This window comes from Entelurus aequoreus, linkage group LG02 (genome assembly GCF_033978785.1).
Source record: "Entelurus aequoreus isolate RoL-2023_Sb linkage group LG02, RoL_Eaeq_v1.1, whole genome shotgun sequence".
NCBI classification, from domain to species: Eukaryota; Metazoa; Chordata; class Actinopteri; order Syngnathiformes; family Syngnathidae; genus Entelurus; species Entelurus aequoreus.
In genome coordinates, this window is record NC_084732.1 from 13,055,027 (window position 1) to 13,073,014 (window position 17,988).

Sequence of the window (17,988 nt, forward strand, 5' to 3'; positions counted from 1 at the left end):
ACCCCCCGCGACACCAATAGGGACAAGCGGTAGAAAATGGATGGATGGACAGTGTTTCCCATAAACTGCCAAGATACTTGTGGCGGTGGGGGCGTGGCTATGGGCGTGGTCACCATGACATCATTGAGTAATTTGCATAATTTACTACAATGATAAGATTTTCTCTAAAAAGGCTAAAAAAAATTATACTTACTAATTAATAATAACAGTTTTGTTTTAAACGTCCATCCATCCATCCATCCATTTTACAATATAATTACAACACTATGTACATATTTATATACAGTTTTGAACAATAAGTTATTCACTGAAATATAGTAATTGTGGTTCTTACAAAAAATATATCTTATAAAATATAAAAGCTAAAATGTCTCTTAAAGCTCTGCCCCTTTAATTAGTGCATACTAAATAATTTAACTTTAGCCTACTATTACAACCATATTATTTACCAGCAACATAAAGTGAAACAGAGGCAGAGGTGTCCTGCCACAGTCAGTAACAAATAAACAGAAAACAGTAGTGGTCAAATACAAATAAGGCAACAAGAGAAGTATCCTACACTTCTCTTTTGTAAAGTAAATCTGAACAGCCTATATGGGCATCTACATCAACTATATGATTTGCCTGAGAAGCTGGACAGGACAAAAAAATAAATAAAAAAATTAAAATTTTATTTTTTAAATTTGTGGCGGACGTAATTCTTTCGTGGCGGGCCGCCACAAATAAATGAATGTGTGGGAAACACTGATGGATAGAACAGGTGGTCGCTCCACAATGTTGTGTGCATCAGTGTTGATGTTCCCTTGGAGCTACTTACTACTCGCCTTATGACCTCCACATGTTTTTCTGTATTTCTCCATAATGGTCTTTTTTTATTTTTATTGGGCTTTAAGCTCGGTGAATGCCAAAAGGTAACCTATCTATGTTGTTTTGCAGCTCGCGGGATGCGTCATTCTGGGCGTGGCCTTGTGGCTGAGACACGACCCTAAGACCAGCAGCCTGCTGGAGACTTCCTTTGATGGCGCCCAGGCACCCAACACCTTCTACATCAGTACGTACATCCTGTGTGCTGTGCTCCCACTGTTTTTGAAGAAGTGCCATTTCAGATCACTCTTGCTATTTCCACACTGCAACTCTGCAACATCCCTCACGCACGTTTCGCTTTGCTGGTAGAAACACTCCCACTCTACTCATAAAGCAACATGTATCGCAGTAAATGTAGAACAGTTCAAGCACCTTTTGCTGAAGTTGAGTACAGTTCCCTGATAAGTTTGCATGAATTAATAATGGCCGCGATAAGTGGACCTCCTGCAGTCTTATTGAAAAAGACAAATGTGCTGTTCATTATTGATAAGTGCGGATGAAAGGTGAGCATTTATGAATTGAAAGGTATGATGTCATTAATCATGCACATCCTGCTGCGGCTTTGACGTGCGTTTTTTTACAGAAATGTCCGACTTCCTCCATCCTCAATTGCCACGATCGATGACTACTTATGTCACGGTTAGGTGGATGGTCAGGAGGACGTTCGTGTTCAAAGGAGCCACAATCATTGTGAGCCGCCCTATCCTGGCTCTAACCATCAAAGACAAAAAGAAAAAGGACGACAAGTCGCAGGAGCGACGTACAATCGCGCTTACCCGTTAAACAGCAGCACGGTGGCCATTATATCCGTTTCATAGTCCTTTCAGTCGCCTGATTGACATCCATGAAAGGCAATCAAAGCCAACGTGAACTTCTAATTAAAACTAGATACAGTGGAACCTTGATTTACAAACTTAATTGGTTCGGGAACATTGTTCGTTAATAGAAAATTTCCTATGGTAAAGCAGAGAGTTCACCATAGGAAACAATGTAATCATGAATACCGTAAATTCCAGATTATAAAACGCTACGGTTTTCCCACACCTCTGGCTTATAACAGGGAGCGGCGGTAATAAAAATAATTGTATTAAAAAAAAAACAAGCAAAAACAGTGTGTTTTATTGTTTGTGCTACGGCGCCATCTTTTAGACGAGTTCGCTCACTGCAGGTGCTGCAATGTCCTTCCATTTACCGGAAGTTGCTTTTTTTTCAACCAGAGTTCTCTTCTGTCTTCTAGACCCGTGTTTTTCAACCACTGTTGTGCCGTGAGATACAGTCTGGTGTGCCGTGGGAGATCATGTAATTTCCCCTATTTGGGTTAAAAATATTTTATGCAAACCAGTAATTATATTCTGCAAATAAAGTGCCGTTGTTGAGTGTCGGTGCCGTCTAGAGCTCGGCAGTGTAACTGTGTAATACCATATCAGTAGGTAGCTAATTGCTTCGTAAACGTCGTATCTAATGCTTAAACCAAAAATAAACAAAAGACGAGTGCCCCCGAAAAAGGCATTGAAGCTTAGGGATGGCTATGGAAAATGAAAGTAAAACTGAACTGGCTACAAAGTAAACAAAACAGAATGCTGGACGACAGCAAAGACTTACAGCGTGTAGAGCAGACGGCGTCCACAAAGTACATCCGTACATGACATGACAATCAACAATTTCCACACAAAGAAGGATAGCGTCCGCACAACTGAAATAGTCTTGAATGATAAAACAAAGCAGGTGTGATGTCCATAGGAACGATTTCATGCGTATTTGAACGTGCTATCGTAATGTAATGCCGCTAGTGTCGTTAGCATTAGTTAATATGCTAACACGTTTACAGTGTCTAAGTGTCACTACCTCACAATTGCAATCTTTTTGTATTGCTTCAGTTTCACAAATTCCTCAGTAAATTCACCGAAACGTCACAGTGGAGTTGAGTCTGTTTAGCTGATGGAAGAGCTAGCTTCCGCAGCTATTGACGATGACTTCTGTTTTGTTTGATCAGCCGTTTTGCTGCCGTGTGTTATAGGCACCGTTTGGAAACAATTAAGGTTTGTAAATATATAGTCCAGAAAATACAGTACTTGGTTCTCGCCACGACAAAAGTCCTATTTTAGTAAAATCATGCAGACATTGAAGACACTATAATGCATGAACATAAATCAAAATGGGCCGCGACAACATTTAATGTGGCCCGCGAAAGCCTTGAACTAAAATGCGTTAATAAAGTACCTTATCTTTTCTTACCAAATGTGTTCTTTCCATTTTGGCAGAAAAAAAATACATGTATTGCATGCAATTGCATATCTTTTAAACTTTAGTATTGTATAATATTGCAATAAACATAATCCGATCATACATTTTAATACAAATATCAATCTGCTTGACATATGATTTCAAAGCAAGTTATCCATCAAATTGTACAGTCTAAAAATGACAATAGACCATGGTCAGTTGCCTGAATTTTACTGTACCATTTTTCATTTATAGTGGTATGGCTGCAAAAAACTACATTTTATGCATTTTATTTTTACTGCAAAATCGAAGAAAACACATTTTTTACAGTGTATGTAATAAAACAAATTATAATAAAATGCATAAGCAATTGTACAGTATCATGAGATGAATCTCTATACATCTATATTCATAAATTATTCAGTTACAATCGTCCCTCTGAGGGCAGCCAAAACTGCAATTTCTAAGCCTTTTTTTTAGATATATATGCGTGCTAATTCTAGTTTTTATTTTTATTTATCTTTTTATTTTTTATTTTTTTAATACACTGTAGCACTTTGAGGTTATTTGCTCAATGTAAAGTGCTTTTTTACAAATAAAATATATTATTATTATTATTATTATGTGGCCCTCAGTGACAACAAGTTAGACACCCCTGGTGTAATGGATCGCAATCTCTTCATCAAAATAACACAACAGCAACGGCAAGCTAAACCATCAACACGCACACACACAAACACACAAAATTCCCTTTGGTGCTCTCAGAAACGTTACCAACCACGTTGCTACAACAATTTTAAAAAAGTGAAAAAGTAAAATCCTAGACAAAACTTGGAGAATGGCGAGAAAAGAAACGCATGCTGAAGCACTGAGAAGTGGCAATCGAGTAAAGGACTGCGTAAACAGGATAGCACACAAAATGAATGAATTAATGAATGAAATGTTCGTACACAGAGACATGGTTCGCACACAGAGGCATATTTGGCTCGATCCAAAAGTTTGTAAATCTAAAAGCTTGCACATCGAAGGGTTTGTAAATCGAGGTTCCACTGTATTTGTTAAATTTGTTCTCTCAAACTACTATGGACTGCATACGTGTTGGATTTTGGGGTTTTTAAAAAAGTGTAATCTTAAGCCCGTGACATGCAGCAGCTTCCAAGGCAGCGCAACAAATGCCAGTCCGACCTGGCAGGTGGACCTTGTACAGAGCTATCAACATGGTCACAAGGTCAGAGGTCACTGTCCTGACCGGCTGAGTTGGCACCAGCTGAACAGCAGCTGTGAAAACAGAAATTGTATTCTGGGTTCACATATTGAATGGCTCCTTCAATGCTGCCTTCTTTGTGAGCCTTGTATAGTTATTATTTGCATGCAGTTTTTTTTTTTCTTATTCAGTGCTTTTAAAGTACTGAACAAATTCAGTCGGGGGTACCGGTTTACATAAAATCAAATAGTACCATATTTTGATGCACTTTTCAATCAAAGTTTACTTATATAGCCCTCAATCACAAATGTCTCAAAGGGCTGCACAAGCCACAACGACATCCTCTGCTCAGATCCCACATCAGGGCTGTACCCACATCAGGGCTGTAGTTTTTTTGTTGTTGCAAGTGGTGTCACGTTCAGTTGCAGACTCAAGCACTCGGCGGGAAAACAGGCATATTCGTAGCAAACTGCCCTCCAGTGATGTTGCAATTTCCCATGTCAACAAAGCAAGCATGCCCGAAAGAAAGCGCTCAAAGGTGAGCTTCTACCTATCAAAATGTGCCAGCTCGATGCTAATTTTCATTGTATACGCCATATGGATGCTACGGAATAGCATTAGCGGATTTTACATGGCAATTTCAACACCTCCAAATTTGGAAAGGAAAACTACAATTAAAGATGTACGTTTCGATCAAACAGCTGGTAATAAGTACAATACTTACAGTATAAAGACTTTGTAAGACTCAATTGATGACACTGCCATATTCAGGTTCATGGCAAAGACTACTTCCTGACATCTAGGTCAAACTAAAATTAATGTATGCTTGAAAATGACTGAGAACTGTACAAAAACAAGTTAATAAAAAAACTGGACAGCAGTTAGTGTTAATGTAAAGTTAAACATATTAGCATTTATTACCACTTGAACACACACAAAAGATTTGAATTAGTATTGATTCATGGTACCGGGAATTGGTACTATATCAGTTCAAATATGAATACTACCCATCCTTAAATGTCACTAAATGCGATGGTTAATAACCCGACAAAAAGCTTAAAAATAAGAACCAGAGGGAAGTCTGGAAGTTAAATAGTGTAGTTAAACATACCTGGATCTTTCCATTAAAGACATTTAGCTTATGACAGAAATGCCATCTCCTCGTCTACACGTCATTTATATCCTCATCACATCTCAGCTAGTAAAAAAATCTGCCATCTACAGAACTCCCAAGTGTGGACACAATAAGCGCAGCATTTTTTTGGCCTCTTTGACTCGGACAATCGTGACATTTTGCCGTACTTCTCGTTAGAGCAATGTCCATCCGCAGTCGGTAGTGTTTTAGCTACTTCTAAATCACTAATCCTCGCCTCCGTGGCAACAACTAAACTACGTTTCTTGCAAATATCATCCCTGCAGGACGAGGAATAGCTCAACATGCTTAGCCACACACTGTAGGAGGATACAATAGCTAACCGCTAAGAGCAAGCTAGCGTTCCTGAATGTAAACAAATGCCATGGGTGGATCTACATACACAGACATTGACTGTAACGATGCAATGTGCAAGAGCCGTACATAGTCGATACTACAATAATCACGTCGATATATTCTATTATCACAAAATGTTTATTTTTTATATTGTTTATAAACCCATGAAATACGTCCCTGGACACAGGAGAACCTTAATAATGACCCTGTAACTACTTGGAATTGGATTGATACCATCATTTGTAAAATCACCCAAAACTTGTGTAACAAATCGGCTCGTTCTAGGTGGCTAGCAATGAAGCTAATGGGAGCAATCAATTCTACCTCCAAGTCATTTTAAAAATGCATTCAAAAATCATCACCAGTACTTAATTTACGTTCCGTAGCCTGTATAATAACCAAGCTGTAGCCACATTGTTATTGTAAGAGCGAACACTGAGGAACTGTTTTGCTAATACAGTAACACATTGGCATGCTTCGGTGTTAGCTGTAGAAGCTAGCTACGGAAAGCGATAAGCTAGCTTCTACGTCAACACGAAACACGTTTGAGTTTGTAATGCACAACACTGCGATAAGACACCTATTTTACTGACTGAAAACATGAACAATCATATTACAGTATCTGTAAAGTATTAGCCCACATTTCATGTTTTGTTTGTACACAGCTAGCCAGACAGCGTATGTTCTGTAGTTCTAATAACATGCATGACATCCTGCGTGTGATTGATGTTAAAGTATGACTCACTCGATGGACGTTTTGTCCCCGGTTTATTTGGGTAAGCACTCCATGTTGAAATAGCTTGGCTTCAAGTTCCACATATACAACTTCGAGTCACTTTTCACCTCACTTTCTCGGCTACTGTCTGCTCCAACGTTTCACCCTTCTTTTCTGCTCTCTTCCACAAGCAGCAGTTCATCCTCCGTATATTCAGCTTCAAAAAAATAAGGTTGTGTATACTCATTTGTCCAAAAATAAGTCTTCTGCCATGATTACAACACACTAGTGTTTGTTTCCGGAAGTAGGAACACACATTTGTTGCCAGAAGTCAGAAGTGCGCTGCTATAGAAACGGAAGTAAATGCGCTGAAGTAATCAATGTTTAAAATGACCAAAATACGATAATTATTGAACATATTACCGTATTTTCCACACTATAAGGCGCACCGGATTATAAGGCGCACCTTCAATGAATGGCCTATTTTAAAATGTTGTTCATATATAAGGCGCACCGCACTATAAGGCGCATAGAATAGACGCTACAGTAGAGGCTGGGGTTACGTTATGCATCCATTAGATGGAGCTGCGCTAAAGGGAATGTCAACAAAACGGTCAGATAGGTCAGTCAAACTTTATTAATAGATTACAAACCAGCGTTCTCACAACTCCGTTCACTCCCAAAATGAATGAACAGCTGTTTTATTATTTTCCCCCGAGGTAAAGTCAGTGACGTGGTATTTCGTTTATCTTTTAACAACAGCAAGGTATAACATGTAGTGCAACATTTATATCACATAGTGGAGGGGAACTTTTCCTCGATTCAATAAACACATAAAAAACAGTCTGATACTGTTACGGTAAATCAAACGTTGTTGGTCTATATACAGTATAAGGCGCACTGTCAGCTTTTGAGAAAATTGGAGGTTTTTAGGTGCACCTTATAGTGCGGAAAATACGGTACATATCGTTATGAATGTGTCTGTTACTACATTATACTGTATGTATACACTACCGTTCAAAAGTTTGGGGTCACATTGAAATGTCCTTATTTTTGAAGGAAAAGCACTGTACTTTTCAATGAAGATAACTTTAAACTAGTCTTAACTTTAAAGAAATACACTCTATACATTGCTAATGTGGTAAATGACTATTCCAGCTGCAAATGTCTGGTTTTTGGTGCAATATCTACATGGGTGTATAGAGTCCCATTTCCAGCAACTATCACTCCAGTGTTCTAAAGGTACAATGTGTTTGCTCATTGGCTCAGAAGGCTAATTGATGATTAGAAAACCCTTGTGCAATCATGTTCACACATCTGAAAACAGTTTAGCTCGTTACAGAAGCTACAAAACTGACCTTCCTACAGATTGAGTTTCTGGAGCATCACATTTGTGGGGTCAATTAAACGCTCAAAATGGCCAGAAAAGGAGAACTTTCATCTGAAACTCGACAGTCTATTCTTGTTCTTAGAAATGAAGGCTATTCCACAAAATTGTTTGGGTGACCCCAAACTTTTGAACGGTAGTGTACTTGCAGTGTGTATTTGAAGATTGGAGGGTTTTGAAGTTGTTTTAGAGGGCTTTGAAGGTTACAACGGTGACTCCAATTAGCCGCATCTTCCAAGCGTTTTTGATCATCTTTAATAAAAACATAAAAAAAAAGATGTGTGTTTTTGTCTCTCCTAAAGCTTGTGAACAATAGGTAAAATTCCCAAAACAGTGCAGTTCCCCTTTAAGAGGCGTAATCCTCTGCGCACAAGTTTAGTAGATCCGCTTTGCATGCGCTATCAAGTTGGCAGGTGTTTAAATTACGCCAACTTTTATTAGATCAGGCTTTAAGTATGGACGTGCACGAATCGACCTTGGTTTCCTTTCTCTGAGGTTTAACACCAACCAATCAAAGACGCTGGCACTTGTCTACCATTCACAACATCATTCTTGAATATAACCTCATGTTCCAAGCCTCGCCACACTCTTTATTTGCACCTCCTCCTCAAAGGCCTGCCCCGCCCATTCATGCCACTCTCGCGAGCGTTTCCTGGACCAGAACTTCTTCCTAAGCCCACACTGAGCTTTCCCAGAACTCCCCTGGGACACAGTCGTCACATGTCCACTCTTACAGTAAGTGGCGGCGAGGTTGGCGCAGCGCTGTGAAATGTTTTTAATGGAGCCTCGCCCCTTTGCCGCCATCGCCTCGTGACCGCGACCGACGTGGCTCACGTGACTCCCCTCAAACGTGTCGCAAAGAGGAGGCGAGAAGATGAAAAATGCGAGCGAGAAAGCCAAAAGAAAGGTGGTTTGTTTTTGCCGTCTTGTGATGGCGGTAACGCCTCCAGGATTGCATCCTCCCCGTTGCAAAAAGACTCCCTCTCATTTCCAAGGAAAGGAGGAAAAACCTTGTTGCTATCGGAAAAAATTTCTCACTGGCCCCACCCCACCTCCTCCCTCCCCTGTGAAAATTCTCCCTCCTTGCCTCCACTGAGGCCCCTCTCTCTTCTCCTCCATCTGGTGGTGGTTAGCATTCGAGTCACACTGTCTCTCTCTTTTTTTTTATTCCTTTTTTTTTCCTGCTTCTATTTCCTTCCCTCCCCCAACCATTCACCCAAATACCCTCCTCTCCCTCCATCCTCCTCCTCTTTCTCCGCCCCTCCCATCTGCTTGCTGCCAGGAAATTCTCCCACCCAAGTCGCCATCGTCTGCCCCTTCTAGGGGATATACTAGGGCAGGACGATATGGCTAAAAACTGGATTATGATACAAGTGTTTTATTTCGAGGATTACTAAGGGTGTAAGGGTACACAAAAATTCTTTGGTACGTACCTCGGTTTAGAGGTCACGGTTCGGTTCATTTTCGGTACAGTAAGAAAAAAACAAAGTATACATTTTCTGGTTATTTACCAAAATTTGTAAACAATGGCTTTATCCTTTTAACATAACAATAACATACACTACCGTTCAAAAGTTTGGGGTCACATTGAAATGTCCTTATTTTTTAAGTAAAAGCACTGTACTTTTCAATGAAGATAACTTTAAACTAGTCTTAACTTTAAAGAAGTACACTCTATATATTGCTAATGTGGTAAATGACTATTCTAGCTGCAAATGTCTGGTTTTTGGTGCAATATCTACATAGGTGTATAGAGGCCCATTTCCAGCAACTATCATTCCAGTGTTCTAATGGTACAATGTGTTTGCTCATTGGCTCAGAAGGCTAATTGATGATTAGAAAACCCTTGTGCAATCATGTTCACACATCTGAAGACAGTTTAGCTCGTTACAGAAGCTACAAAACTGACCTTCCTTTGAGCAGATTGAGTTTCTGGAGCATCACATTTGTGGGGTCAATTAAACGCTCAAAATGGCCAGAAAAAGAGAACTTTCATCTGAAACTCGACAGTCTATTCTTGTTCTTAGAAATGAAGGCTATTCCACAAAATCGTTTGGGTGACCCCAAACTTTTGAACGGTAGTGTACATATACACACAGGGTCGATTGCTAGGGTTAATGCAGTCAACATATATAAAATAAGAACTAAATAAGATAAGGCTCAGAATTGGTTTCTTAACAAAACCTTTCTACATATAAAGTGCAACATTTCCACATATAAAGTGCAACATTAAACTGCTTCAAGTTGTTGCTCAGATTAAATAAAATGACAACTTTTCTTCTACATACAAAAAGTGCAACATTAAACAGTTTCAAATCAACTCAGCCTCAGATTAACTTTTCTTTTTCCCCCCCAGCTTTTAACCCTGGTGACTTTCACTCAATTTTCATGTTTTTTGCCAGAACAATCAGTTTATCCACATTATCTGCAGAAAGAGCAGACCTGCTTGCAGTTTAAATGCAATATGGTCTTAAATCTGCTGCTATAAAAACACCAACAGCATTTGTTATTGCTTTAGCCCTGCCTGACTCGCCGAGGAGAGGCTGCTTGAATGCGGTGGGAGCTGTGTTTGTTCGTCTTCTCTTCGTTGAAGCGATGTTATCCATTGTTGTATCGCACCGCGAAACCGAAATGTTCCCAAACGGGAGATCTTAACGAGGCAGTAGGGTCTTCCAGCTCTTACTTTTTGCATTTTGTAGTAGCCTGGTCGCTGCTAGCATGCCGTGTGTTGTGCCTCAGTGTGCATTGTTTACACAGCGTGCGGTACGCTACTTAATATGTCCGTGTGGAAACTCGTTCGGTACACCTCCGAACCGAACCGAATCCCCCGTACCGAAACAGTTCAATACAAATACACGTACCGTTACACCCTTAATGATTACTGTAATTTTTTAAAAATAAGGCCCAGATGGAAAATATATTAAATGTTAACCTTTTATATTTCAAATGTTCCCTTCCTCTGATTATCAAGACAGAAAGGAAAGGAAATGTCAACACAAGCATGGATAACACGCAGTCGGTGGAAACTAAATTCTAAAATCACATTGAAAACTGGACATCAGCCTTTTAAAATGAAGGTACTGAAATAAGGAATATGTAAGAAATGCTTAATAAAGTGTAAGAAAATAGTGCACAGTGTGAAAATGTTAACAGAGAGAAACCTGAGAAGAACCATTTTCTGCAGGTTCAGTGCCAGGAAGTTGCAGCTGTGCTCTAAAGGGTGAGCCGGTTTTGGTGGGGTCTACAGACCACCTTGGTCTGACTACGGTTTGTTTGAAAAATCCCCCCAAAAAACTGCCATACTTTCGAGGTCACATTTCCTGCTTTATCCGCGACTTTGTCGCTCTCTGCAGCACTCATTTTTACTTTCTCTTCTCACCCAAGAATCAGCCGCAAGTCACTGACTTGTCACAACTTCCTGCTTTCTTTCGTTATTGCAACCAACTCGCTTTGCAACTTCTGCATTCTTCTGATGAAGAAGGGAAAAACTAATTATTGAACACATTTGTATTGATACCGATTACGTGTTTTTGGCGATGTATATTGATATTGCTTTTATCGCCCAGCTCCCGTGTAACTGAACATTTAAAACAATTTGTTTCATTTACGGCTAAGTTTGATTGATTGATTGAGACTTTTATTAGTAGATTGCACAGTACAGTACATATTCCGTACAATTGACCACTAAATGGTAACACCCGAATAAGTTTTTCAACTTGTTTAAGTCGGGGTCCACGTTAATCAATTCATGGTACAAATATATGCTATCAGCATAATACAGTCATCACACAAGTTAATCATCAGAGTATATACATTTAATTATTTACAATCCGGGGGGTGGGATGTGGAGGGGGTTGGGGCGGGGGGGTTTGGTTTGGTTGATATCACAACCATCAACAATTATATCATCTGAGAAATGGACATTGAAAGAGAGTAGGTCTGACTTGGTAGGATATGTACAGCGAGCAGTGAACATAGTGAGCTCAGAAAGCATAAGAACAAGTATATACATTTAATTATTTACATTTGATTATTTACAATCCGGGGAGGTGGGATGTGGTGGGGGGAGGGTGTTAGTCTAGGGTTGTAGTTGCCTGGAGGTGTTCTTTTAGTGCAGTTTTGAAGGAGGATAGAGATGCACTTTCTTTTACACCTGTTGTGAGTGCATTCCATATTGATGTGGCATAGAAGGAGAATGAGTTAAGACCTTTGTTAGATCGGAATCTGGGTTTAACGTGGTTTGTGGAGTGTTGTGGTTATGGCGGTCATTTACGTTTTGGAAGTAGTTTGACATGTACTTCGGTATCGGGGAGGTGTAGCGAATTTTATAGACTAGGCTCAGTGCAAGTTGTTTTACTCTGTCCTCCACCCTGACATTGAGGCTCTTTTTAGTAACCACTTGTAGAGTTTGGTCATGTACCGTATTTTTCGGACCGTAGGGCACACCGGATTAAAAGGCGTACTGCCGATGAGCGGGTCTATTCAGGTCTTTTTTCGTACAAAAGGCGCACCGGATTATAAGGCGCATTAAAGGGGTCATATTATGATTTTTTTTCTAAATTTAAAACACTATCTTGTGGTCCACATAACATGTGATGGTGGTTCTTTTGTGAAAGTGTTGCATGGATTATGTTTTACAGACCATTTCCAAGTAGCTTCCAGATGCGCCGTTTTGTGGGCGGTCTTACTTACATGACTCACCTTCGACAGCGTCTTCTTCCCGCCAAGGACGGGAGTGGAAGAAGTGTCAAAAGATGGAGCTAACTGTTTTAATGACATTCAGATTTTACTTAAATCAATAACACATCTCATCCGTGGCTCAATAATGCAACATCAGCGCCGGAAATGTGTCCCGTGAAAAACCGTCTGACCGGAACCCTCTAATAACTAAAGTTCCGTGGGTGAATTATGTAAGCCCACTACAGTTTTTAGCGCTTTGATAACTTGTCTACTGACCGATATAAGTAAGAACTTTACGCGACTTTATATTAGAAATGGCAACAGCGGAAGATGAATGCCACATAAGAAGGTAGAGAAAAAGAAGCATATGACTACGGTGTACAGACTATAATTGCGGACGCGCGCACATTTTCAGGACTTATGCAGAGCTCAAATACACATTAGCGGGCACCAGGAGGTAAGAAAAGCTGGTTTTCGTTAATATTGCAAAACAAGGTAATATGTCTGCTAATAGGTGCCATTTTGCGGTTCTTATACACACACCATAATACTCGTATGTTTAATGCGCAGACAATCCATCAAGCGGTGCGGTTTCATAGTTTACCGAAGTCGTACTAAAAACAGTTTTAAATGATTTTTGAGCGCCGTGTGTAATGTTCTATATACTCAATGGATCATTTAAAGTTTTGGTGGTGTTTACTGCCATCATATTGCAGTCTACACTAGAGATGTCCGATAATATCAGACTGCCGATATCATCGGCCGATAAATGCTTTAAAATGTAATATCGGAAATTATCGGTATCGGTTTCAAATTATCGGTATCGGTTTCAAAAAGTTAAATTTATGACTTTCTCTAACGCCGCTGTGTACACGGACGTAGGGAGAAGTACAGAGCGCCAATGAACCTTAAAGGCACTGCCATTGTGTGCCGGCCCAGTCACATAACATCTACGGCTTTTCACACACACAAGTGAATGCAACGCATACTTGGTCAACAGCCATACAGGTCACACTGAGGGTAGCGGTATAAACAACTTCAACACTGTTACAAATATGCGCCACTCTGTGAACCCACACCAAACAAGAATGACAAACACATTTCGGGAGAACATCCGCACCGTAACACAACATAAGCACAACAGAACAAATACCCAGAACCCCTTGCAGCACTAACTCTTCCAGGACGCTACAATATACACCCCCCGCTACCCCCCTACCCCAAACCCCGCCCCCCTCAACCTCCTCATGCTCTCTCAGGGAGAGCATGTCCCAAATTCCAAGCTGCTGTTTTGAGGCATGTTAAAAAAAATAATGCACTTTGTGACTTCAATAATAAATATGGCAGTGCCATGTTGGCATTTTTTTTTCCATAACTTGAGTTGATTTATTTTGGAAAACCTTGTTACATTGTTTAATACATCCAGCGGGGCATCACAACAAAATTAGGCATAATAGTGTGTTGATTCCACGACTGTGTATATCGCTATCGGTTGATATCGGCATCGGTAATTAAGAGTTGGACAATATCGGATATCTCTATAGTCTACACGTATCTCTTATGTATGACTGCCATCTACTGGTCACACTTATCATTACACCATGTACCATATACAATTGCTTCGAAGTCAGTAAGCACAACCAGAATTATGCATACATTAGGCGCACATATGGCACACTGTCGATTTTTGAGAAAATGAAGGATTTTAAGTGCGTCTTATAGTCAGAAAAATACGGTAATTCGCAGCATCTCAGCTCTCCTTCCTGTGCCTGGTCCATGTAGAAAAGGGATTATGTGCAGAAAGTGGATCGCTGAAGCTGGAATTGGACACAATCCACAAAGAATATGCGTTTTTTTAAAAAGTCCATGTTTGTGTGGATATGGACTGCAGACTGAGCTCTTACTTCACCAGGTGGTATGTGTTGTAATCAGATGCTGCCGTCATGTTACTTTATCAGTCATCGTGAGCAAGTCGCCACACGTCTGCATGACATGACTTGGGAGAAGTCATTTGATAACCAGGGACGAATCCTGATCATGGCTCAACATAACAGTTCAGTCGACTCTGAGCATGTTCGAGTTCACTTAGTCTGTGAGGAGTGACATTGATGGCCTTCTTCCAAACCGATCCCCCAAAACCGCCGCCGTCGCTTCCAAGATGGCCGCCGTGTGTCGAGATGCGTCTCCACGGACGGCGGTTAGAGGCTGCGTCCTACAATCTGTTTGCACAGTAGCCAGCAGCCACCACTGTACTGCAGGACACGGTGCTAATTAGCTGAACCACTGCCTGTACTGGAAATGCAGAGTGACGATGTCCCTCTCCGGAATGTTCCAGTAGGAAAGTTTTTGGCACCCCTTTTTTTTTTTTTCCCAAACCTAGTCATTAACCTATTTCTAAAGAGAACAGACATGGTAATGCTTTTGAACAATTCAGAAATGATGAGCAAGGCCAAAATGAAGTTCTCCAACATGTCTCTGAAAATCAATCACGGGATATGACAGGAAACGGGAAGCAGTCTTTCATTGTGTCTCTCAACAATGGCCCGCTAATTACTGCTGGCCCAACACATCTGGAGGAACGATTCATCAGCACTTTGTTACGCGGGTCAAGTCGTCCAAGAGGTATTCCACCTGCGCTCCGTGTTGTTGCTCGCTGTTGGGAGGATGAACTCCACAATGGATTGTTTGCCCGCTACGATCCTTTTCCTGCTCGCCTTGGTCCATGTTTTCCTCTTTCGCAGACTATTTGATGGCCTTTTTACATAGTCTGTGAGTTTGAGTTGCAGCGACGGCTCAGGAATGAAAGCTTCATAGTGAATTTTAAAACCGGTTCTGTTCAAATAAAGTAAGACAAGAACACATGTTTTTTGTATGTGTTTTAAGTACAGGTTTATTGGTACGTGTATTTGTATTGAACCGTTTTGGTATGGGGTTCCGGTTCGGTTCGGAGGTGTACGAACAAGTTTCCACACGAACATATTAAGTAGCGTAACGCACGTTGTGTAAACAATGCACACCGAGGCACAACACACGGCATGCTAGCAACGAGCGGGCTACGATAGACTGACCACACGTTCTCTTTTCACCGGACTTGTCCTCTTTTGCGGAGCTGTCAGGGCGGAGTTTCTTAAATGCCTCAAATGTCCAGTATTTTGAGTTAGGGTTGCGTGTATTTTCAATGTACGTTCAGGGTTAAGAAGGGGTTAAAAACAAAACAAATTGTGCACGCAGAAGCATTGGTGAGGGAGAGAGGGAGAGAGGGAGAGAGGGAGAGAGAGAGAGAGGGAGAGAGAGAGAGAGGGAGAGAGAGAGAGAGGGAGAGAGGGAGAGAGGGAGAGAGGGAGAGAGGGAGAGAGGGAGAGAGGAGAGAGAGAGAGAGAGAGAGAGAGGAGAGAGAGAGAGAGAGAGAGAGAGAGAGAGAGAGAGAGAGAGAGAGAAGAGAGAGAGAGAGAGAGAGAGAGAGAGAGAGAGAGAGAGAGAGAGAGAGAGAGAGAGAAGAGAGAGAGAGAGAGAGAGAGAGAGTGAGAGAGAGAGAGAGAGAGAGAGAGAGAGAGAGAGAGTTTTATGATAAACGTGCATGCGTCGCCAGGCTCTGCTTTTTATCCATAGATTTATCAGATTAAATTTTTTATTATCTATAGCAGGGGTGTCAAAAGTGTGCCCCGGAGGCAATTTGCGGCCCACAACTAATGTTTTAAAGGCCCACGGCACTATTAAAATAAACAAAAACATAACAAAAGTGAAATAAAAAAGCTTAAGGTTAAATGTAATTTTGAAAAAGTTGCAATGTTGACTAATAAAACAAAGCTGTCATTGCTCAAAACATAATATTGAATCAAAATCATGTTATTATGAATTGACCTATTAAGTGGACCCCGACTTAAACAAGTTGAAAAACGTATTCGGTGTTACCATTTAGTGGTCAATTGTACGGAATATGTACTTCACTGTGCAACCTACTAATAAAAGTCTCAATCAATCAATCAAAATCCAAGGTCCCGATTACTTCACATCAAATATTCCACTAAGAAAAATATTTTTGGTGGAAGATTTTGCAAATTTGGTAATACATAACCCAAAAATGTATATTTTGTTGTTTTCTTACTGTGCCTAAAATGAACCGAACAGTGACCTCTAAACCAAAGTACGTACCGAACCGAAATTTTTGGTGTACCGTTACACCCCTAGTTTTAAGTAGTAAAATACGGCAAGTACAAGGTAGCTAACAATGCAGCTAATGGAGTACACTATTTTGCCCTCTAAACAACATCCGAAAACTGCCAACAATACTCCATTTATCTTTCGTGACCAGAATATTACGTTATTTTCCGGACTATAAGGCACACTTAAAATCCTTTTTTTCCCTCAAAACTCGACAGTGCGCCTTATAACCCGGTGCGCCTAATATACGGAATAATTCTGGTTTTGCTTACTGACCTTGAAGCAATTTTATTTGGTACATGGTGTAATAAGTGTGACCAGTAGATGGCAGTCAAACATAAGAGGTACGTTTAGACTGCACTATGATGGCAATATGACTCAAGTAAACAACACCAACATTTTATATGTTCCATTGAAATATAGAACATTACACACGACGCTCAAAAATCTTATCAAAATGTTTTAGTACGACTTTGGTAAGCCATGAAGCCGCACCGCTTGATGTGCTTCAACATAGGAGTATTATTATGGTGTGTGTGTGTGTGTGTGTATATAAGGTAAGACATATTATCTGGCGTTTTGTTTCACTATGTTATGCAAAAGCAACTTTCTTACCTTCTGGTACCTGCTGATCTGATCGAATAGAGCGACTATCATTGACTCCATTGTTAGCTGACTTTTGCTAGGGTTTATTTACGATTTAGAGTGCATAAAGAAAAAAAACCCTATGTGATGGACACAATTCCAAAAAATAAAGGGTCCTCCACTGCAGTTGTTCTTAACCATAAGGCGGGAGCCCATTGTGGCAGTAATGACAACATCCAACAAAGCGAAGTCTAGAGATTTTGTATTTTCATTTGCACTTTAAAAAAATGTCAGTTTAAGAAACATATTACTATTTAATCTAAATTATTTTAGATTGCGTAATTTTGTTGTATATTTGGTTAGTATTTATTTTTGTAATCCGCCTGACTTATAATCATTGATATTTGTGCTAACACATGTTTTCATATCATTCGACAAGGTTGATCCTGTTAAACTGTAAATACAGTAGCTTAGATGTACTTATTACGTATGATTAACATCCAAGAGTATGATCACTAATTCAATCATGTTAATAACTGAGTGGGCTCCGGGCCTTCTGTCGTGGAAAAGTTGAGCCCCCGGGGTCAAAAAGGTTAAGAACCCCTGCCTTACTGCTCATTTCAAAGGCTTTCAAAAATGATTCTATCTCAGTGGTGACCTATAACTAGGTGTGGCGAAAT

The 17,988-nt window shown here is 40.3% G+C and overlaps 1 protein-coding gene across 1 annotated transcript in view; it reads left to right on the forward strand.

Moving 5' to 3' along the window:
• Positions 1-17,988, forward strand: part of LOC133630497 (CD81 antigen-like) — a 58,253-nt gene that overhangs the window by 21,035 nt on the left and 19,230 nt on the right. The window contains exon 2 of the mRNA XM_062022112.1: positions 937-1,051. Coding sequence (XP_061878096.1) covers positions 937-1,051 — 115 coding nt within the window. The remainder of the gene's footprint in view (positions 1-936; positions 1,052-17,988) is intronic.